Source organism: Sinocyclocheilus anshuiensis, unplaced genomic scaffold (genome assembly GCF_001515605.1).
Source record: "Sinocyclocheilus anshuiensis isolate Anshui unplaced genomic scaffold, SAMN03320099.WGS_v1.1 scaffold4587, whole genome shotgun sequence".
Taxonomy (NCBI): Eukaryota; Metazoa; Chordata; class Actinopteri; order Cypriniformes; family Cyprinidae; genus Sinocyclocheilus; species Sinocyclocheilus anshuiensis.
In genome coordinates, this window is record NW_015549935.1 from 411 (window position 1) to 24221 (window position 23811).

Sequence of the window (23811 nt, forward strand, 5' to 3'; positions counted from 1 at the left end):
TTTTCTTGCATGTCATCTCCGTAGATATGGATGTTTTATATTATTTTGCATTTTAATTATTTTATTTTATTTTGTACTAAGGCTATTTTATTTATTTATTTTTGTTTAATTATTTATTAAACTTATTTATGATTGCTTACTTATTTACTTTTACTAAAATGACATATTAATCCTAATTTGTCCACAGTGTAGCTCGTGCTGACCGCTGATGGTGGGATGCCAGTGGATGTGGCTGATGGTTTTCTCTTTGCTGAAGTGAAGGTCCATGAAGGACTGATATTCCTTCAGCTGCGTCTCTGTTTTCCCCGTCAGCGCGCCGTCCTCCTCACACAGTGCCGTCCAGTCGTCACAGAAAACATCAGTGATGTGATTCTGCTGCAGGGAGATTTCAAACCTGCGGGACATCAGGTGAGTTCAGAATACATTAACACACAATACCGTGCTAACGTAGTAACAAAGCGATTGCGTTGGACTAATGAAGTGAGTTGTGGGACCTCAGAGATGTCACGTTCTCCTCGTCCTACCTTATCAGTACAGATGTGATGAAGTTCTTCAGGTTTTCTGATCGCAGGTGATGTTCTTTCTCCTCCGGGCCGAACTTTCGGGACTCGTACTGGGTCCACATGTTCCTTGGGTACTTCCTGTAATGCATGCATCATGGGATATAAATATGTTCCATCTGCTAACTAAACTTTCAGAACAAACTTCAGAGAGAGAGTTGAGAGGTGTTTGTACCACAGTGTCTGAGTGGATGAGTGTTTGGTGTCGCTGGAGGCCTGAATGGCCGTGTGTCTCTCCATCTCTCTGATGCTGAAGCTCTTGTCCTGGTATGACGGGCACTCCATGAATCCCTCCTTCCCGTCCAGAGCGCTGCGGTCGGAGAAACACACCGGAGCACCACAGCGCCGCAGCAGAGGAGAGATCTTATACCTGAGCTGGACAGAGAGACAGACAGGTGAGCTTATGCCCCATAAATGAGATCAGGAATGGCTTTGATAAATATCCCATGATGCATCTGGCTTACTCTGGGTCTGGACTCTGTGACTGACTCTTCCTCGATCTCCTGCTCGCTTCCCAGAGAGATCCATGGGTGAGACTCTGGAGTTTTTGGTATGATCATCTCCTCCTCCTCCTCCTCTTCATGCTTTATCTGCTCTTCATCATCACCCTGTACTAAAGGCTACAAACACAACTGAACACTGGTTAACATCTATCTGTCTATCTATCTACAGTCAAACCAAAAATTATTCAGACACCAGATATAATTTTTTATATATGTTTTACTAGTTGGTGCAGGACACTATAGTTCATTTATGTAAGTGAGGATAGCAAAATAAAGTAAATTGTGACATATTATACCCAAAAATTCTTCATACAGTGGACTACCAGTAAAATTTATCAAATTTGGGACCAAAAATTATTCAGACACTTTGACCTGACCATGTTTTGCTTAAGTGTTTTTCTTTAATTGCCAATGCAACCTTTTTACACCACAGACTGAACAAAATTAATCATTGCTTGGTAATTGGTGGACCTAAATTGGTATTATTTAATTGTGTACTTAAATGTAACAGCTGACAGCTATTCAACCTAATTCATATGTGACACAGTCTAAAGGTCCTTGCACACAGAGTCCGAAATTTTCGTATGTGTTTTTTCGTGATCCTTTTCTATCAAAAGGCTTGCTACGGATGCGAAAACGCAGAAAATCGAACCTGATCCGAATTTTTTATGGCGCATAAAAGTTTCGGAGGCATTGTGTAAATGTGATTGATTTATCACATCGTGTTTATTTTTTAATGTGCGAAAATTTTGGACGAGAATTTCGGACTCAGGGTACAAAGACTCTAACAGAAGGACAGCATTATCGAGATGAATTTGTTCTGACACAGTTTAACTCTGAGTTCTTGTCATATTTTATTACCATTTTCTAAACTATAGCGAATAAACTGTGATAGTGTGAGAAATGTTGAAGGTGTCTGAATAAATGTTGGGTTTGACTGCATTTAGAAAAGGCACTTATAAACAACTGGATGTTAAATCCATTTTATGCCAGTCCACATTCTATGTATGCTAGTGAACTGCCAATGTATAAAACCGTGTCAATTAATTTGACCATGAATTATTAAATAAAGCATTTCCCCACAACAGTAGCTGTAGGTTAAGGGTATCAGATGCTTGTGGTAAAGTGTGTCAGTGATTCAGCTCATAGTGATAGTAAGCATTGTGTTCAAAAACAGGAAATACTAGGATGTGCTTCATGGAGACTGAAGGTATTTCTCAGAGGATATTATTAAGATGCTGTGTAACTGTTTTATAGAACAGAATTAACTAAAAAGTTACTTATTACATTTTAGATAACTATAACTTGTAATCTGTAACCTACTACATTTCTGAAGTAACCTTCCCAACACTGGCCATAATATAGGCATTAGCAGTACACACATACATAGGTAGGTGGATTACATTTTTTTTTTTTTTAGCATTTTTTATGATCTATCCATCTGTCTGTCTGTCTATCTGTCTGTCTGTCCGTATCTATCTATCTATCTATCTATCTATCTATCTGTCTATTTATCATCTATCCATCTGTCTGTCTGTCTATCTGTCTGTCTGTCCGTATCTATCTATCTATCTATCTATCTATCTATCTATCTGTCTGTCTGTTTATCTGTCTGTCTGTCTGTCTGTTTATCTATTTATCATCTATCCATCTGTCTGTCTGTCTGTCTGTCTGTCTGTCTATCTATCTATCCCTCTTTTCTTTGGCCTCGACTGTGAGCACCAGATAGAAGCTCTGTCCGTATATGAAGTCTCTGTCGAACACCAGCAGAAGTTCATCTTCAGGGTAGTCCTGCAGAAAATGAATAGAATTCCTTTCAGGGTCTGAACATTCTGAAACAGATCTTTAACCACTAGGCTACTCTAAACCAGCTCCATCTGCCGAGGTTTGAATCTTCTTCAGCTCAAGAATCGATTCAGAATGTGTTTCTGAATCTTACCAGCACTAATTGTTTGATGGGGCTGAAGTCAGACACGGACGCTCTGGTTTTCATGTCCTGTATGATGTCTTCTTTTTTCAGCAGCTTGTAAGGATTTTCTCCGGTTAAATCCTCATCTGACCGGCAACCAAACAGCTCCTGTGTGGCAGAGGTCAGGACCAGTGGGAAGATGTAGTCGGGATGATCTGTGAGGGGTGGAGTCACTGTGATCAGGTATATAATAATGAATATACAATTTGGGTGGTTGCCAGAGTGTTGCTATGCAGTTGCTAGAATGTTGTGTTTGGTTGAGAGGGAGTTTCTATGCTGTTGCTAGAGTGTTATGAGTGGTTATCAGGGGGTTGCTATGCAGTGTTGTGTTGTGGGTGGTTGCCAGGGGGTTGCTTCATAGTTTGGTTGCTAGAGTGTTGTGGATGGTTGCCAAAGGGTTGCTATGTAGCAAAGACTATAGAAATACAAAGACGGTTCACTCCTATACTTATGAATGGGAGAAACTGCAAAGCGCAATATGGCGGGATAGTCCCGCCTTCTAAATGAAAGAGCCAATCGTTGATTGGTAAAGTCATTGAATCACTGCAGTGGCTGTTAGAAGCTCCGGTTCCCATAGAAACCTGAGGCTGGACCAGCCGATGCGCAGTCATAAGCACGTTGGAACTACGCATGCGCATTGGCTGGTCTAGCCTGAAAATAAGCTTTTTAAACACTATTTGAGCATAAGAAGCAACATTCATGGGGCTGTTCATTTCAGATTTTGTTGCGGATTTGAAATATGTAATTTAATCGCGAGTTCAGCGAGCAGTTTTTGAGATTTCAGGATTCCCCCATTCATTTAGATAGGACTTGGTATTGTTTGAGATGCCCGGAGGCGTTGCAAATATGGCTGCCGAGTGAACGGACTTTCCTTGAAAGGGACTTTGTATGTAGTTACTAGAATTTTGTGGGTGGTTGCCAGGGAGTTGCTATGCAGTTGCTAGAGTGTTGTAGGTTGTTGCTATGCAGTTCCTAGAATGTTGTGGGTGGTTGCCAGGGAGTTGCTATGCATTTGCTAGAGTGTTGTGGGTGGTTGTCAGGGGATTTCTGTGCAGTTGCTAAAGTGTTGTGGTTGCCAGAGGGTTGTTGTGCAGTCGTTAGAGTGTTGTGGGTGGTTGCCACTGAGTTGCTATGCAGCCACTAAAGTGTTTTGGGTGGTTGCCAGGGGGTTGCTGCGCAGTTACTAGAGTGTTGTGGGTTGTTGCCAGGTAGTTTCTATGCAGTTGCTAGAGTGTTGTGGGTGGTTGCCAGGGGGTCGCTATGCAGCCACTAAAGTGTTTTGGGTGGTTGCCAGAGGGTTGCTATGCAGCCACTAAAGTGTTTTGGGTGGTTGCCAGACGGTTGCTATGCATTTGCTAGTGTGTTGTGAGTGGTTGTCAGGGGATTTCTGTGCAGTTGCTAAAGTGTTGTGGTTGCCAGAGGGTTGCTGTGCAGTCGTTAGAGTGTTGTGGGTGGTTGCCAGGTGGTTGCTATGTAGTTACTAGAATGTTGTGGATTGTTGAGAGGGGGTTGTTATGCACTTGCTAGAGTGTTGTAGGTTGTTGCTAGGGGGTGCTATGCAGTTGCTAGAGTGTTGTGGGTTGTTGCCAGGGGGTTTCTATGCAGTTGCTAGAGTGTTGTGGGTGGTTGCCAGGGGGTTGCTATGCAGCCACTAAAGTGTTTTGGGTGGGTGCCAGGGGGTTGCTATGCAGCCACTAACGTGTTTTGGGTGGTTGCCAGGGGGTTGCTATGCAGTTGCTAGAGTGCTTTAGATGGTTGCCAGGGGCTTTCTATGCAGTTGCTAGAGTGCTGTGGGTGGCTACTTGGTGTGGAGACTCAGCGAAATTCTCCAGTTGCTCTTTGTTTAATCTTAGCACTGATATTAAAGTGATCTCATTTGAGACTTCTTTGTTTTAAAGGCTAAGTTACAAATACATTATTGGGAGGTTAAGCACTGTATCCTAAAATGATTTGGAACATTTCCAGTATCCTGCATTGAGGGTTTTCACCCTTTTTGTCTTACAGGTATGACACGACCAAAAGCTCTCAGCCGTTTTGTCCAGTGTTTTACCTACAGATGTGCTCTTGAATGAGTGTGTTATACAAACAGAGATATCAGCTTCCCTTCAGAGCGCTATTTGTGACGTAACTGAACCTGAAAGACTACCAATGGACGTAAGACCCGGCACACAGCATACAATGCTAATGAATGGTGACTGGGGCTGTCAAAATTCAACAAGGACAAAATAAGCAGTGTGAACTTTTTTGGGTCAACTATATCTATTCACATGTTATATTTTGTGTGTGTGACATCACAGGTTTGGACACCTGAGGGAAATCCAGACCTCATCAACACAATCTCTCTCAACAGGAACCAGCTGAGCATGTTGTAGCCGTTAACATCTGATACAAGCGACAGCATTCAGGTCATTTAATCCAGAGGAGCCGCTGGCGCTTTACTGCAATGGAAACTCATATGGTTTTATAGCCTGTATAATTACATAATTGCACTTTCTCTACTAACCGAACACACGTGCCCTTTAGAAAACATGAAAAGGAAGCTGTCTGGGATATTGAACAAGCCCTGTTAGACTTCACTGAGGGTTTAGGGCCCTAACTTCACTGATAGAAGCAGTTTGTTATGATGCAGTAGCTTGTTCTGGCCAGAAGAGGTCAGGTAATGATTTTATCCCAATGCAAACACAAACAAAACACAAAAGGATATCAAGATGCATTTTTATGATGTGGTAACAAGTCCAGTCTACTAATATGTAGCCTACTAAAAAGTATGTATGTTGTATGAGTAGGACAAGTAAGGAAATTGGACTCTGAGAACAAAAGATGAGAGAAAGGAGGTCTGGCTACGTGCCTCCAGACATGTCGTTTGTATCTCAGTATCTTTAATCTGATCACAGCTCCTGGATGAATGGAAAAGAACGAGTGTATTCATGCTGGAAACAATCCAGAGATGCTCTAAACAGGTCTGAGAATCTGATTATGACTGATTGTGGTACAAAAGACCCCAATTGACATTGTAAGTGGTCTTCAGAGATAATAAAATAAAATGCTACAAACAAACAAACGCTAAATATGACCCTTATAGGATCAATATGAGACACTTACCAGGTTCTGATGCACCTTCATCTGCGGTGGGAAAATTATTCTCCTTTTTTTTATCTGCAAGAAAATGTAAGGCATTAGAAACCGGGAAGATGCTTTGGATACTGAGCAATGATTTAATGTTACATTAGGATTAAAGCTTATTTGGACAGAATATCTGTACCTTTTCCCTTGATTTTACGGGCCTCTTTGCTCTTGGGTCTCTTTGAACTCATGTCTGCAGGTGGAAAAGAGATTTAATTCAGATTATTGGCTCTATTCATCTGAAACAGAGTCTGTGTGTGCAATAGCTAGCATACTCTTTCTTTTTCTGCAGTATGTGAAGTTACTGTATGCATGGAATAGGCTGAATGACTTTTTTTTTTTCAAATGCAATTTGCTCAAGGTTGTCAACATCACTTTCTATTGAGTCCTTATTTGAGATGAACACATATTTGGGTTACAAATTCAATAGAATTAATTATGCATTTTTTTAAAATAGTTTTTATTGCTGAGATGGAGAACGTTTCATTTGGAATCCAACCCAAAAATATAAAAAAAATAAAAATACATGGGCGACATCTGGTGTTGAAAAGTAGCATGACAAACAGTTGAATCTCACAGTCTTTTAAAATGTGTAACTTTAATCCTTATTATTTATATTTTAATTTTTAACATGACGGAAAGTCGCAGATTACTAGATTATCTTAAAAAAGCAACCCAAACATTATTTATAAACTACCGTAAAATCATTAAACACAAAGCGGAGTTAAATTCAAGCGTATAATATACAGATAAAATCCTAAAATATGTAAATACACACGTTAGCGAGATATAAAACTGTCCTACTGTAACATAACCATTCCAATGCTCCACATACAACCGTATTCACGTTTTTAATATATAATCTCAGTATGATTCACAAATCTTACCTCTGATTAAGAGATTTATGGCGTTGTTATATAGAAAAAACAACTTTATTCCGACTAAACAGCGTGAACGGTATCCAAACATCCGGTTGCTATTGGTTTCAGAGGCGGGGATTAATTTGATTGACAGCCCGCGCACGCAATCCTCGCTTAGCCCCGCCCCCTTCACCTGCTCACTGTCAGCACAGAGCGCGTCTGATACACAACGCAACAGTTTCCATTTGAAATGCACTTTAATTCGGATTGACTTCATGTGTTTGTGGACTTTATGGAAGTTAGTTGGGATTAAAGACATAAATGTGCTCTTCTGATGCCGATTTAAGCTCCTGATTGAGAGCTAATTGATGATTTTGACCTGCTGGTGAGTTACTGATGTGTGTTTCAATACTGCTGTTATGATTTTATTAAGCTTTCTGACAAAAATACATTGAACAGCTGCATTAGGTTTGGGTTTTGCAGGTGATGTTCGATTATAAAACACATCAGATGCTCTTTAAATAAGAAAACACCTTAGGCTTGAGAAAAACATGTTTTCCTTGAGAAACTGGCATCACAAGGTGTAATTGTAGTTTGTGATGGCACAGGTGTGATGGAGTCACGTGAGAGTCATGTGACAGAACAGAATTACAGTCAGGAATGTGGATCAATTCATGATCTGGATTCAGTCCATCAGCCTTTGACAAGTGGAAGAGCCACATTACTGCACGTCTTTGATTTCTCTATTAATACTGTCAGGAGCCTCTCTCTTCACAGAAACACATTATTGAATATTTGCATCCTGATTTTGATTTTCAAGGGTATTTTTTTTTTTGCTTTATGAGAGTTTTTCTTTTGTAGCCATTTAAAAATAGGCATAATGCCAGATGCATTTAGTTTTTAGCCACATGTAACTAACAGCATAAAAACATTTATGCTATTACCTTTAAAAACATAGTCTATAGTGTATATTTTATGAAAATAATGCAGAACATTTCATCATATATTTTGATGTATGCCAGATGAAACATAAATATAACATATTTAATAATAAGTAAATATAATAAATTAAATATAACACAAATCAAAAAAGTTCATCAAAGTTGTCCTAAGACAAGAGCGCATTTTGTTTTAGGACAACTTTGATGAAAGGTTTTGATCCACTTCAAATGTTGACTAGTATGTATGTATATATATATATGTGTGTGTGTGTGTGGAATTGATTTTCAAAGGCTTTTGTACTTTTGTGTTACTGAACTTTTTTCTAACCATATATAAAATGAAGATTGGGTTATGAATTTATGCCAAAATACTTGAGTGCAATCAGTTTAATGGCCTATAAAGGCGAAATGTAAAAAAAAAAAAAAAAAGGACCTATAAAAGCAAATTAAATGCAAAAGCTGCTGTAAATAATGCACAAAATATTAATGTAACACTGTAAATGATCTTATAGAATACATAAAAACTTAAGACACACGAGTTATGAAATAGACCTCTAATAAAATTATTTTAAATATATATAAAAAAAAAAAGATAGATGAATACACTTTAGGGCTGCTGAGAATAGTATTTTAGTATAACTGATACACTTTTCACATTTTATGTTTCCACTGTCATTTTGCTTTAGTAATTTTATTGAGTTTTTTTTTTCTCCTTTTTTAATTTAGATTAATTTAGAATAGATTTCTGTTAATTTTAGTACTGTAAGTTTTAACTTTTAACTATAATAACCCTGATCCATCCTCACTTCAATCTTAGATTCCAAGCATACAGACAAGTTTCCTACGGTAAGAATATATCTCCTAAACTGATAAATGTGAATGATGGGTTTTAAGGCAGATGATTGTGTTGGTTTTTCAGACATGGACGACTCCAGTGAGGCCTATTTATGCATAAACGATCCCAACGGCAACAGAGCCGTCCACTGGTCCGAATCCCACGCTCACCAGGAGCAGGAGAAGTTCAGGAGGAAGCTCAAGTATTTCTTCATGAACCCCTGTGACAAGTACAAAGCTCGCGGAAGAAAACCCTGGAAACTGATACTGCAGATCGTCAAAATCGCTGTGGTCACCATTCAGGTATCACCACAGGAGGAGGAATTACAGCCAGAAATGTTGGTCGAAACAGAATAAATTGGTGAAATTCAGACTGCTCTCTCTTTGTGTGTGTAGCTGGTGTTGTTTGGTCTCAGTAATCAGATGGTGGTTCAGTTTAAGGAGGAGAATCTGATGGCGTTCAGGAATCTGTTCCTGAAGAGCTTCATCGACAGCAGCACCGACACTTACTCCGTTTACACGCAGCACGACGTCTACGCGCACATCGCCTACACCGTGAAGCAGGTGAGTGTTCAGATGACGTGTGATTGATCTGAGATCTTTCTTCTGAAACTCATGGTTTCCTGGTGACCTGGTAGAAGAGTAACCAGCCTCCAAATATACTTTGCAGAAGTGTATTTTAAATTGCATATTCCATATATAACCAATTATATCTAAAAGTGCACAAAGCATTTGATTAAATTGCATAAATGTGATTAAAAGGTGTATATAAATATTTACATTTACAATACACTTAAGATGCAAAAATGTATTTTAAAAATGTATTTTATATATATTTGTTTATAAATGCACAAAAATGCATTTAAACAATGCATTTAAAAAAAAAACTGGTGTAGGATTTACCTTGAAACCATTTTTGCTTAAAAATTTCTAGTAAATTTTACAAATAATTACAAAGAGACCGCACACCTGAAGTAAAAAGAGCGAAATAGAATTTTCTTGTAGAATTGTGTTCCAATTATCTTTGTTTTATTTACAACTTCGAAAATATTTTTTTTTTGCATTGCATTGCATGTCACACCTAAATGTTTTTATTAAATCATGCACCAAAGATGCGAAATGTGCATTAATATTTATATTTAAAAGTGAACAAAATATGCAAAAATCTATCTAAATATTTAAATGTAAAAGTGCAAAAATATGCAAAATGTATTTTAAATGTCATGCTATATAAATAGTTATTTTTAAAAGTGCACAAAAGATGCAAAAATGTATATAAATATTTATATTCAAAGGTGTACAAAAGAACATTATAAATTGCACAAGTGTATATTAACCCCTTAACTGTCACTCACATTTTTGAACATAGACATGAAAGTGCACGATCCAAACTTAAATTTTTATAATTCATTAACGAAAACATTTTGTAACATGATATTGATGTACCATTTTCATGGTAATGCAATGTTTGATTTTAAAATGGGTTTCAAATGATACATTTTGAGATTTTAAGTTTTCAATTTATATATAATTTCTGATGATTTCTAAAGTGTGATAGAGAAAAAGGCAACAAAGAAGACTTTTTTTGACAAAGGTCAGAACTCCTGTTACGATGTAGATTTCTGAGGTGCACTCTTGTCATAAATTAATCTATTACTTTTCCTACATAATTTTTAACAAAAACATTGGTAAAATATCTATTTAGGAGTCTTAGACCTTTCCAACGGTATATAGTTTGTCATGATTAGATTAGGATTTAATTGTAATATAGTGAAGTAAATTTAGGCGTCCCACAGAGGGGACGGGTGACATGTTATATGGTATATAAATGATACATATCATGCCATTTTTTTATCATGTGTAGATCCTTAGATACATATATGTAGATACTTGATGTCAAGGCTAAAGATATGTATCTTCAAACTGGCCTTTCAAAGTTTCTCCAAAAAACACAAACCGTTCAGAAAAGGCCTCACAAGAAATATTTTGCCTCAGTTTCTGATGTTGCCAAGCATAACGGTGGGCAACCATCAATATGAGAAGGAAGGTGATGTTTACACTCCGCTCACCATCTGCCAGCAGTTCTACCGCAACGGCAGCATCTCACCAGCCAACGAGACCTTTGACATTGATGCTCAGGTGGATGAAGGTGACGTATGTGTGTCATGATGACAGAAAACCTTGGCTTCGCAGTGGCGCTGCACATCTGATCTTGTGTTGCTTTCTTTCAGAGTGTTGGCAGATTTACCCAGTACCTCCCTTCTCAACTTTAACAACAAACCCGCTGAACTTTACTCTGCACTTTGAGAGGTGTGTCCTATATATCATATACTGTATGTTGTGTGACACAAATAATAACTAAGCAATGTAAATATTGCACGTAACATTGTAGAGAGACCTTTTCTGTATCTTGTTGAATCAGTTTGTGTTCTTCAGGTTATTGACAGTGACTGTAAATTTCACTCTGAAAGCCATTAACCTGGAGACGGTTGAGTATCACGAGCTTCCGGACTGTTATGTCTTCGACATTATGGTATGTCACATGACTTTTCAGTGCATTATGGGTCATCTATGACAGTTGTTTCCATTTCCTCTTATATTTTTAAACCTATGAGTGGGATGAAAAGGGAAGGATTCTCAGCTGGAAAAGTTTGCAGGTTTTTTCCCTGGCTGAACACGTGATCATGACCCTCTCATGACTTGACCGGTCAAATGTTTGGAATTACAATTTTGTAATGTTTTTCAAAGAAGTATCTTCTGCTCACCAAAGCTACATTTATTTGATCAAAAAATGTTGTTATAATTGAGAACTGTTGTTACAATATAAAACAGCTGTTTTCTATGTGATTATCTGTTAAACTGTAATTTATGCCTGTGATGCGCAGCTGAATTTCCAGCATCATTACTCCAGTCTTCAGTGTCACATGATCTTCAGAAATCATTCTAATATGCTGATTTGCTGCTCAAGAAACATTTCTGATTATTATCAATGTTGAAAACAGTCGTGCTGCCCAATATTTTTGTGGAAACGGTGAAACATTTTATTTTTCAGGATTCACAGATGAATAGAAAGTTCAAAAGAACAGCATTTATTTGAAATAGAAATCTTTTGAAACATTGTAAAGGTCTTTACTGCCACTTCCAATCAATTTAATGCATCCTTGATAATTTTTTTTAAAATTATTATTCTTGAGCAGCATATTAGAATGATTTCTGAAGGATCATGTGACGCTGAAGACTGGAGTAATGATGCTGAAAATTCAGCTTTGATCTCAGGAATAAATTACATTTTAATATATATTCACACAGAAAACAGCTCATTTAAATTGTAATAATATTTCACAATATTACTGTTTTACTGTATTTTTGATCAAAAAGATGCAGCCTTGGTGAGCAGAAGAGGCTTCTTTTAGAAACATCAAACCTTACAGACCCCAAGCTTCTGACTGGTAGTGTCAGATAAAGTGACAGGCAAAAGTCAAAGATAAAGCTATAAATTATAGTTTTTTTTTTTGTTTTATTTCCATGAGCAGATCACCTTTGACAACAAGGCCCACAGCGGTAGAATCACGATCGACCTGGACAATGACGTGCACATCTATGAATGCAGAGACTGGAGCGTGACTGGAGCATGTGAGTGTTTCTCATGAGTCCCTCTAAGAGTAATTTCTGTTGTGCAAAACCCTTAATCTTTTACTTTTAATAAATGAGTATGCGTGTTGTCATTTAAGGAAGTATTTCTATAAACCATTCTATAGCAGACTTGCAGAAATGTGCTTCGGTCAAGATGCTTCTGCTTTAATAATCATGACTTGATTTACATAATGACAAGAAAATGAACAGGATGGAAAGAGTTAAAGAGCTTGTGATTTAACGTGACAAAAATGAACATTCGCTCCAACCAAACAAGTGTAATGAAAAATGTATTTGATTGTGATCAGAAATCTGACTAATAGCATTGTGATCTTAATGCAAGACAGCACAGGTGAATAGTGTAAAAAATGCAACAAATAAATATCATCTACTTCTCCAGCTGATTGATTACTTTAAGAATTGCAAACATTTTTTGTATTACAAGTTTTCTGAAATGTTATATTTAAATACATATGCAAACGAGGCATTATTTAATTAAATATTCACTAAACTGCATAAAATTCCAGAAGATAAATCTGATCATCGGTTAAAGCCAGGTTCTAAATTCTTGTTTGATTTTGTTGACGTATTAGAGTTAAAGGTTTTTATAGAAGGGAATTTGGATTTCTCTTTTTATCACTCCATAAATAAGAAAATACTGTCAACGGCCAGAAAAATACGTTCACAATGTTTTTAGGAATAAAATATTATATAAATCATTGTGAATGATATATGAACAAACCCCTCAGTAAAATCCTTCATAATATAGAGAGGAATAAAACTGTAAAGTTTGGTGTATGTAAGTGCTGCTGAAGTGGAGAAAAAACCTTTAAAGATATGTATTGTAATTGAAATCTACAGATGCAAATAGATAGTGTAAAAAGAGAACCAGATGAATGATATATGAACAAACCCCTCAGTAAAATCCTTCAAACTTTACAGTTTTATTCCTCTCTATATTATGGTGTATGTAAGTGCTGCTGAAGTGGAGAAAATCCTTTAAACATATGTATTGTAATTGAAATGTACAAACGCAGATAGATAAAGTGGAATAAAATAAACACTTAAATGTAAACATAAATATACATTTATTCATTTAGACAAAAATGTATATTTAAATGTATAAATGTATATTTAGGATGCCTGTCTAAAAGAAGACATGTTATGAAAAGCCAAATAGCCCAACATGACATAACTGACCAGTGCATGAGAAAAAATGGTTTTCCTTGTAGTCTCTTGTCTTAAAAAAAGATTCACTGAAGATTAACATGAAGCATTCAGTTTTTTTTTTCTGTAGCCCCGAGGAGCATGTACATGCTGGTTCTGTTTGACGTGATGGTTATTCTGATTCTCGTGCTGTCGCTGCTGCTCTGCATGCGCTCGGTCAAAGCTGGAGTTCAGCTGCAGTTTGTGAGTTTATGTGTGCTGTGCTGTGCTCGTTGGTTTGGTGAGGTTTGTGCAATTAATGATTTAGATGAAAAAAAAAAAAACTTTTTTCACTGTTGCACACAAAAAAACCTGTTGGAATGTCTAAGCTGCTGTTTTCAATACAATGAAAGTGGAAGGGGATTTATACGGTCAAGTTCCAAAACAAGCTATAAAAGTTTATATTCCTAGTCCTCTGAAGTCATGTGATGTTTTCTGTGAGTAGCTTTGAATATAAGGCACACTGAAAAAAAATATTGAGGCCTAAAGTTAAGATTTAGACTATGTATTTGAATTGCATTTAGTTTCCATGCATTTGGGTTACACAGTTTTAACAGAAACGAATACATTTAATGTGACGCATGTTTGTCAGACATACGTAAATGAAACTGGTCAGATTTCTCTAGTAGTACTAATAAACTGAATATGTTTTAAATACACAATAACCTGCTTTATATATTTATCATCATTAAATCCAGTTTGTTTCAATCATTTTGACTAATTGAGTATTGCTTGTTCCACGACATATTGTGACCTTGTTCATACTTGTTAACTAAATAAATATAATTGTTTTCATAATTAACGTATTTATGTGGATTCTAAGTAATTTGAATAAATGCATTTTGAAAATCTGATTGCTTTAATGTCGATCCATTCTGCAGGAATATAGAGAATTCTTCTCCATTCATTATGGCAAACGCGTGTCCTTCTCCGACCGCATGGAGTTCATTAACGGCTGGTACATCCTCATCATCGTTAGTGACGTTCTGACCATCACAGGCTCTCTGCTGAAGATCATCATCCAGCTGAAGGTGAGAGTGAAATCAGCAGATTATTGCTGTGTAAAAGTGTGGAACATCACAGTACTGTAATATGGGAATTATAGTCATAATTGAGCACATATCATTTTTTCCGGTTAAATAAACGTGTAAAGATGTAGATACAATGTCAGTTAGTGCCCTCTGTTGGTCATGTATCTGTGCATACACAACCATCAACAGTTTGAAGTCTATAAGATTTTTTAATGTTTTCAAAAGAAGTCTCCTCTGCTCACCAGGGCTGCATTTATTTAATCAAAAATACAGTAAAATTGTGAAATATTTTTACTATTTAAAACAGCTGTTTTCTATGTGAATATATGTGAAACTGCAATTTATTTCTCTGATGTGCAGCTGTATTTTCAGCATCATTACTCCAGTCTTCAGTGTCACATGATCCTTCAGAAATCATTCTAATATGCTGATATGCTGCTCAAGAAACATTTATGATTATCAATGTCGAAAACAGTTGTGCTGCCCAATATTTTTGTGGAAACTGTGATACTTTTTATTTTTCAGGAGTCACATATGAATAGAAAGTTAGAAAGAACAGCATTTATTTGAAACAGAAACCCTTTGTAACATTATAAATGTCTTTACTGCCACTTCCAATCAATTTAATGCATCCTTGATAAATAATTTTCTTGTGTTCTTGCCAAAAAAAACAAAAAAAAAACATTATTTTTAAAAAAAATTCTTACTCACCCCAAATGTTTGAATGGTAGTGTATCCGTATAATATTAATATGTCATATAGCATATTTATAAAATACAGTTTTGTTGTAATAGTTCAAATCAAATAGACATTAAGAAATAGTCACAATATTTGAAAATAATACATAAGCAGTCTGAAGATTTGGCTTCTAAGATTTGCTAAAGGCATCAGTCCTGCTATGGCTGATTTTAGTTCAGTGAAATTACTCTTTTATGGTGTTTGTGTCAGTTGTTGGGCTCTGTCTCTGTGGTCTCTCAGGCCGTGGCGAGTTACGATCTGTGCAGTATCCTGCTAGGCACCGGCACCATGCTCGCCTGGATCGGCGTCTTACGCTACATGGGCTACTTCAAAAAATACAACGTACGACAACGCTCTCACTAATCACATCTGAGTCCAGCAAGAGCGAGTTACACATGCTTCTACAACATGAGCTCTGAAATCCATCATTTGATTGAGTATTATATGTGACCCTGGTCAACAAAACCAGTCATAAGGGCCAATTTTTTAAAATGGAGTTTTATGCCGCATCTGAATAAATAAGCTTTCCATTGATGTATGGTTTGTTAGGATAGGACAATATTTGGCCGAGATACAACTATTTGAAAATCTGGAATCTGAGGGTGCAAAAAAATCAAAATATTGAGAAAATCATCTTTAAAGTTGTCCAAATGAAGTTCTTAGCAATGCATATTACTAATCAAGTTTTAATATATTTACAGTAGGAAATTTACCAAATATCTTCATGGAACATGATGTTTACTTAATATCCTAATGATTTTTGGCATAAAAGACAAATCGATCATTTTGACTCATACAATGTTTTTTTGGCTATTGCTAAAAATATACCCAAGCGACTTAAGACTGGTTTGTGCTCCAGGGTCACATATTAAGAAACATATGAGATTGAAAAAAAAAATGTGAACATCTACTGAGTTATAGTGTGTTCACATCACATCTGAATTACTATAATTGTTTTTTTTTAGTGCAAAACATTTGTAGTATCTTTGCCAAACTGCTAAATAATTTGAAATATTAGTAAGTTAGTTACATATAGTTATATGTATATACATATAGTTGCATATAGAGGTGAATATTTAATAATTTATTTTGTGATTTATTTTTTTTATTGTATTTTAGTTTTTTATATAATTTGTAATTTTTACATAAAGAAATTATTGTTATTTAGCTATAGAAATTAATTATTTCTGTCCATTTCTCAAGCAAAAGCAGATGTAGTTTTGGAGGGTTTCTGTGGGTGTTAAAAAGGCCTTAAATGGGAGCAGTGTTTTGGACTTGTTTTCCAGTAGAAATATCTAAACATCCTTAAAGCGATAGTTCACCCAAAAATCAAAATTTGATGTGTATCTGCTTACCCCCAGGGCATCCAAGATGTAGGTGACTTCGTTTCTTCAGTAGAACACAAACAGAGATTTTTAACTCAAACCGTTGCAGTCTGTCAGTCATATAATGGAGGTGAATGGGAATCACGGCTTTGAGAGTCAAAAAAACATGCACAAACAAAACCAAATTAAACCCTGTGGGTAAATCCCTCAAATGGACCATTGACACTCTATCTACAATCTCAATTAGGAGTGTCAATGGTCCATTTGAGAGATAGGTGGCGGTAATGCACTTATAAGTCTGCAATCTGCTGTAAAGCAAGAAGAAGAAGTCGCGTCACGCGCCGTCTGTTGAAGACAGTTCAGACATTGCGTGAATCAGAGGTAAAAAACGATATAAATACTGTTCAGTTTCTTGCACAGACCGATCATTTCGTGTCTTTACACATCAATGTATCGTCACGAGCCGCAGGGTTTAATTTGGTTTTGTTTGTGTATGTTTTTTTGACTCTCAAAGCCGTGATTCCCATTCACCTCCATTATATGACTGACAGACTGCAACGGTTTGAGTTCAAAATCTTCGTTTGTGTTCTACTGAAGAAACAAAGTCACCTACATCTTGGATGCCCTGGGGGTAAGCAGATAAACATAACATTTTCATTTTTGGGTGAACTATCCCTTTAAATCAAGATATATTTACTTGAGATGCAAAATGAAGATAGATTAATTACTGTTTTCAGAGAAAATTAGGTATCAATAGGCAATGAAAAGTTGTTTTCCCTTTGAATTAAGTTGATTTTTCTGAACCCCATGGGCAGATATGTTCTTATTGTAATCGAAAACTGCATTTTGATTAAATTCACAGAAAATAAGACTTATTTTTCAGTTTGTTTCTCAAGTAAATGTGTGTTGACTTTAGAGTCTTTAGACATTTCACTGGATAACAAGACGACAAATACTGAGAAAGAACAACAGTTTTGTTTTGAGCGTTTTTGCCCTCTGTTGACTGTAACGTGTAAGTGGCTGTGTTTTATTTCCTCTGCTCAGATTCTCATCATCACTCTGCGAGCGGCGTTACCGAACGTCATCCGCTTCACCTGCTGTGCTGCCATGATTTACCTCGGCTACTGTTTCTGTGGATGGATCGTACTGGGACCCTACCACACCAAGGCACGTCACCACTTCACTACACCATTATAGAAGTCATGCTATTCATTATTTATTTAATGTTTTATTTATTTACTTGCACATTAAAATGAATAAAAATTTGCACACTGAAAATAATTGTTTCAACTGTAACTGTGTTTAAAATGTATTTCATTTATCTTATGGACTTAGACTATAAATGTATTTATATTATTTACAGACCTCAAGAGGTTTTAAGATAAGCTCTTCAATATTTGAAGCATGTTTCAGTTGTTTATCCGAACAAATGTGCATTATTTTAATGCTATCTTAGTTCAGGATAAATCGTAGTGTGGTTTTACTGTCTGCTGTCGACGCTGAAAATAACATCTGTAACACAAGATAACATGAACATCTGGTGTCATTTCTAAAAATTATAAATGAAATCATAACATAATATTAATGTAGATACTTACTGTTTCAATCAGGAGAATGTGTAAATCTGATGCATGGTAAACAGTACAGATGTGTAACTCTCACAATCAATATTAATTATGTATTATTAACTTCATACTATTAGGTAGTGAATAATTATCTTACAGAAAATCCCAAATCATTAAGATCAGTGTTATTATTGTAAAGTAAAAGTAAAACTATTCATAACTGTTGTTGTTCATTGAAATTGAATAAAAAATAGAAATATATGATGGAAAACTTAAAAAAAAATGTATTCCATGGCAGAAACAAGCTTCCATAAAAATGTCTCCTTTTTTCTTTAAGTTAAATGCGAGTTTACATCTCACAATTATGACTTTTCTTGGAATTGAGACTTTGTATCTTGCAGTTTTGACTTATAAATTTGCAATTGCAAGTGTATATCTCACAAATCAAAGGAAGAAAAAAATAAATAGATAAAAGATATAAACCTAAAAATTAGAGAAACAAAGTTGCAGTTCATAGAAAAAATTCTGAATTGAAAGATATACACTTGGAATTGAGTAAAAAAGGGGAATAAAATGTTGTAATTTTGATCCTGTGGCAGAATTGGGCTTCTATAAAATGTTGCGTTGGCAAATAATTAAAATAATAGAAGTATAAATAAATAAATAAAGGGGAAAAATCTTAAATTGGTAGTATTAATTATATATATATATATATATATATATATAAGAATAAAAATGGCAAAATAAAAAAGTATTGTTGAATTAAAAAAAAAATCCAAAATTAGTGAAACTGAAAATTAAAATTAATTCAAAATAGTTCTAAATAAATAGTATAATACTATATAATGTATAGTAATTTATTATATAATAAGGAATGGTAAAAAGAATTTATACATTTAAGTACGGAGTAATATGAATTAACTACATGTACTTACTACATGGTTAGGTTTAGGATTATAAGGTTTGACCTTAGGGTTACTTGCATGTAATTATGCATAATTCATTGTTATTATAATAGTAAGTACAAGTAACGTGTAACAAGGACACCTTAAAATAAAGTGTTACCGGAAAGTGTACATCATTTCCTGTGTGGAATGGGAAATGCATGACAGCTGTATGTCTGTGTTGTCCCTCAGTTCCGGACGCTGAACGTAGTTTCCGAGAGTCTGTTTTCCCTCATCAACGGCGACGACATGTTCGCCACCTTCAAGAACATGCAGCAGAAGAGTGACGTGGTGTGGCTCTTCAGCCGCCTGTATCTCTACACGTTTGTGTCTCTGTTCATCTACATGGTGCTCAGTCTGTTCATCACGCTCATCACCGACACGTACGATACCATCAAGGTGAGAGAGGAGAGAAACACACACATCACACTCGCTTGTGTGCTGGAATGATGCTGTGTTTTACTGTAACCTGTTCATGAGATGCGATCAAAGTTTATTGAGCTTGCTGGACTGTGTGTGAAGTGTTGCTGCCAGGGCTTGAAAACGAAAAAAACAAAATCAAATCAGTTCACTCAGAGCAGAATCGATATTTTAACGTTTCTGTTCCTGCGTTCCTCTTTAGTATTATCGTTCCGAAACTGGTTTGCCTAGAAAAAATAACGGTTAATAACGTTATTTTTAAAATGTTTCTTTGCCTATAATAATAATAATAGCCTAATAATAATAATAATAAAGTACAGCGTTTTCTACTCAAAAACAGAAAAGAAAAATAATTTTAGTATCTTAACCCACTGCGCTTAATCACAGCCAATACAGCATCATCTTTTCTAGATTTTGGCCAAATTATAGGCTACTAAACAAAAAAAAAAAAATCTGTTAACGCTTTAAAGACATTAAAGTATTTTTTAAGATATTTAAAAATGTTTGCTGCATTGTGGAAAAAAATGCTACTCGTATAAAATTGCATTTTGAGATGGAAATAAAAAACAACATAAGTCGCGTAGGCTAACGTCGCATTTTATTATTAGGCTACATTCAGAAATAATGTGCTAAAATGCCGGTAAAGCAAAATATTTACAAACATTATAAACACCATATATATATATATATATATATATATATATATATATGGTATGTAAATGAAAGTATTTACGTCTTTCAATGTCAAAATGTCATGTTTAATGCAATGTGTTGCTGCTGCTTTTTAACGAATAGGCCTAGTGAAATTTACTAGGAATTTGTAAGTGTGAATTGTTTCAAACAGGGTTTCTGCATGTTTGGTGAAGCTGAATGTACACTAGTCAACATCTGAAGTGGATCAAAACCTTTCATCAAGGTTGTCCTAAAACCTAAATGAGTTCTTGTCTTAGGAGAACTTTGAACTTTTTTTTTTGATGATCCACTTCAAATGTTGGCTACTGTAATGTTTTTAGAGACATTTTTCAAACTGAAGGGAACACAATACATCATTATATTCTCTAAATGTAAATGTGTAAAATGAGTTGTATTTGAAAGTACAACCTACAAGCATTTTCCATTAATTTGTTATAAAATTGACAGATTTGTGACCTTTTAATACATTTTGCAGTGTGATATTCTTGTAATTTGTCCTGTTCCTCAGTATATTTATATACATGTCTAAAATGTAATTAAAAAAAAAGTAGTTGAAAGGGCAAATAATTATTTTATTCCCCATTGACAGATATGTGTTGATGTTTTTAGCACAGACCAGCTAAATGTGTAAATTTTTTCCAAGACATTTTTCATTTGCATGTGATTTAAGGATGTTTAAATATTTATATTGGATATCAAAAAAGCTGAGGAAGAGATTTTTTGCAATGCATGCAATTTAGAATGCCATGACCAGTTCTAAAGAGTGACATGATGTTGTGTGTGTCTGTGTGTCTCAGCATCAGCAGCTGGATGGGGAGCCCGTGTCGGATCTGCAGGCGTTCATCATGCAGTGTAAAGATCCTCCAGAATCGGGCTGCTTCAGTGCGGATGAGAGCAGCAGCGGTGGATGTCTGATGTGCTGCTGCTCACGCAGGTCAGCAGACCACACATAAATACACACATCGTGAATGCATTAGTTATATGCCAGAAATCTTTTCATGAATAATCAGTGTGTGAATGTCAGTTGTAGCTGCAAATTGACGTAGATTTGTGTTCAGGTGTGTTGATTTGGGAATAGGAAGGGCAAAATTAGCCATTTACTTTCAGAAAGAGTATACAATTTTTGTTTGTTTGTTTGTTGTTGTGTCAGATAATTTCAAATATGAATGTTGTGGGAAAATGTAGCTCTTAGGTGTTTGTAAAGTAAAAAGGGAAAAAAATCTATCTGTCTGTCTATCCATTTATCGATTTATGTATTGATATATTTGTGTATTTTTTGACTGATTTATTTATTGATGTATTAATTATGTCTTTCTGTCTTTATATATTGTGTAGCTGTGTCTGTCTGTCTGTCTATCCATTTATTGATTTATGTATTGATATATTTGTGTATTTTTTGACTGATTTATTTATTGATGTATTAATTATGTCTTTCTGTCTTTATATATTGTGTAGCTGTGTCTGTCTGTCTGTCTATCCATTTATTGATTTATGTATTGATATATTTGTGTATTTTTTGACTGATTTATTTATTGATGATTAATTATTTGTCTTTCTGTCTTTATATATTGTGTAGCTGTGTCTCTATCTATCTGTCTGTCTGTCTGTCTGTCTCGATCTATCTATCTCTGTCTGTCTGTCTGTCTCTGTCTGTCTATCTATCTATCTCTGTCTATCTCTGTCTGTCTGTCCGTCCATTTATTGATTTATGTATTGATATATTTGTGTATTTTTTGACTTATTTATTTATTGATGTATTAATTATTTGTCTTTCTGTCTTTATATATTGTGTAGCTATGTCTCTATCTATCTATCTATCTGTCTGTCTGTCTCGATCTATCTCTGTCTGTCTGTCTGTCTGTCTGTCTGTCTGTCTATCTATCTATCTCTGTCTATCTCTGTCTGTCTGTCCGTCCATTTATTGATTTATGTATTGATATATTTGTGTATTTTTTGACTTATTTATTTATTGATGTATTAATTATTTGTCTTTCTGTCTTTATATATTGTGTAGCTGTGTTGTACTTTTTTTCCCTGTTTTAATGTCATGTTGGTGTGTTTGTGCTGCAGGACACACGGCTCTGATGAGGACACAGACTGAACATGAAGTCTTCTGTGATTGGGATGAGTGGCATGTATGTAAGTTTGGATTGAAAGTGAGAATATGTGTTTGTTTGGAGATGAAGTGTATATAAATATACAAAAGAGAAACGGCAGAGTAGATTATATGCTTATATGCTGAGAAAGGCATTTAGGAAAGAAGATGTATAGTATTTTGTATTAGAAGTAGTTTGTTGACATGCAATTATAAGTAGATGAAGTTGTACTAGTGGGCAAAGACACCTGTTTGAAAGCAGTTATTTCCTACTGAATTCGCATATCACCTTGTAACATTCAGCTGTTTGTTTTTATTGAAATATATTTGGAGCTGGTCTTACTGTTATCAATGTATTATATTGTTGTTTGTGTAGATAAAAGCACCTTTTGCTTGATTAAGAGAAGTTTGCGGTAGTCGTGTTTTATTGTTGAGCTCTTGACTTGAGAGAAATACAGTGTACAGTAATGAGTTTATACTAGCAACATGTTGCTTAACTGCTAGTGAGACCAAGTGATTGAAATGTGACCAAACTACCTGTTTACGTTGTGGCAAGTTCTTAAAGGGGAAAAAAGTAGACGAGTAAGGTTAGTGTAAGTTATGCAGCGGATTGTTTATAGAGGCATGAAGAAAGTATGTTCTAAAGAATTAGAATATACATGGTTTGTTGTCTGTCTGTCTCTATTAAAGCAATAAGCCCCAAGAAGCCGTGGTTTACAGTGAATTTATAACAGCTAAGGCAATCAGAATCAAGGACCAGAACTCTCCGCTTTATAAAATTGTATTGATCATGGTCATTTTAGAGTATCATCAGTTAAGTCAACATAAGATGAGACGTAGTAGGAAGAAAGGAGTAATACTAATTAGTGGTCGACCGATATAGGTTTTTTTTGACAGCCGATGTCGATGCCGATAACTTGGAAAGCAGGGTGGCCGATATAATTTTATTTGATTTAATATTTAAGAAATTTGAAATAATTTGAAAATGGATTAAAAAATAAATGTGTAAAATAACTTTTTAAATAAAGCCAAGGTAACACTCATTTTACATACAAAACACAGTGAAAATGACATTAATATGATATTGGGCAAAAATGTTTTTTTCAACAAAAGACGGTCAAAAGCACTGCAAGCCTGTGAACAGTGATTTGCAAGCGAAAACAACCGTTTAAAGAACTGCAAAACGGATTGACTGCATAGAACCAATCTGTATGTGTACAAAACTAACTGTTGCGAGGGGGAGGGCGGGGCCACCACCTTCTTGTAGCCAATCAAATGAGGCTCATACAGTAAAAAAATAAAAGTTTAAAATAATTAAAACATGATATTTTATAAGTTGTGTACCATTAGGCTATGTGTTCATACTGAATT

General features: G+C 35.4%; 2 protein-coding genes across 3 annotated transcripts; one reads left to right on the forward strand and one right to left on the reverse strand.

The window, feature by feature from the left end:
* Positions 1 to 203: 203 nt before the first annotated feature.
* On the reverse strand, positions 204 to 7350 carry LOC107660959 (WD repeat-containing protein 63-like; the record flags this gene model as incomplete). Its single annotated transcript, XM_016450399.1, has 9 exons — positions 7043 to 7350; positions 6295 to 6348; positions 6135 to 6188; positions 3003 to 3187; positions 2786 to 2854; positions 1025 to 1180; positions 736 to 935; positions 525 to 641; positions 204 to 394 (listed from the first exon to the last, which is right to left on the reverse strand). Coding segments are annotated over exons 1-9 (1318 nt in total), but the record flags the coding sequence as incomplete, so codon positions are not given.
* On the forward strand, positions 7240 to 22812 carry mcoln3b (mucolipin TRP cation channel 3b). Of its 2 annotated transcripts, XM_016450397.1 has the most exons (15): positions 7240 to 7400; positions 8774 to 8802; positions 8876 to 9093; positions 9187 to 9354; positions 10786 to 10939; positions 11022 to 11100; positions 11227 to 11323; positions 12324 to 12423; positions 13721 to 13833; positions 14511 to 14660; positions 15639 to 15740; positions 17768 to 17890; positions 19425 to 19631; positions 21143 to 21279; positions 22416 to 22811. In XM_016450397.1, the coding sequence occupies exons 3-15, from the start codon at positions 8878 to 8880 to the stop codon at positions 22444 to 22446; spliced, it is 1677 nt and encodes a 558-aa protein (XP_016305883.1). In that variant the 5' UTR covers positions 7240 to 7400; positions 8774 to 8802; positions 8876 to 8877; the 3' UTR covers positions 22447 to 22811. The 2 variants fall into 2 exon arrangements, with proteins under 2 accessions (XP_016305883.1, XP_016305884.1); XM_016450398.1 differs by lacking the exon at positions 8774 to 8802 and having other exon boundaries at positions 22416 to 22812.
* The last annotated feature ends 999 nt before the right edge of the window (positions 22813 to 23811 follow it).

Coding starts and splice junctions, on each gene's coding strand:
- mcoln3b (XM_016450398.1), top strand. CDS start 8,878: ATGGACGACTCCAGTGAGGCCTATTTATGCATAAACGATCCCAACGGC. Junction 9,094..9,186: donor TCGCTGTGGTCACCATTCAG/GTATCACCACAG, acceptor TTGTGTGTGTAG/CTGGTGTTGTTTGGTCTCAG. Junction 9,355..10,785: donor TCGCCTACACCGTGAAGCAG/GTGAGTGTTCAG, acceptor ATTTTGCCTCAG/TTTCTGATGTTGCCAAGCAT.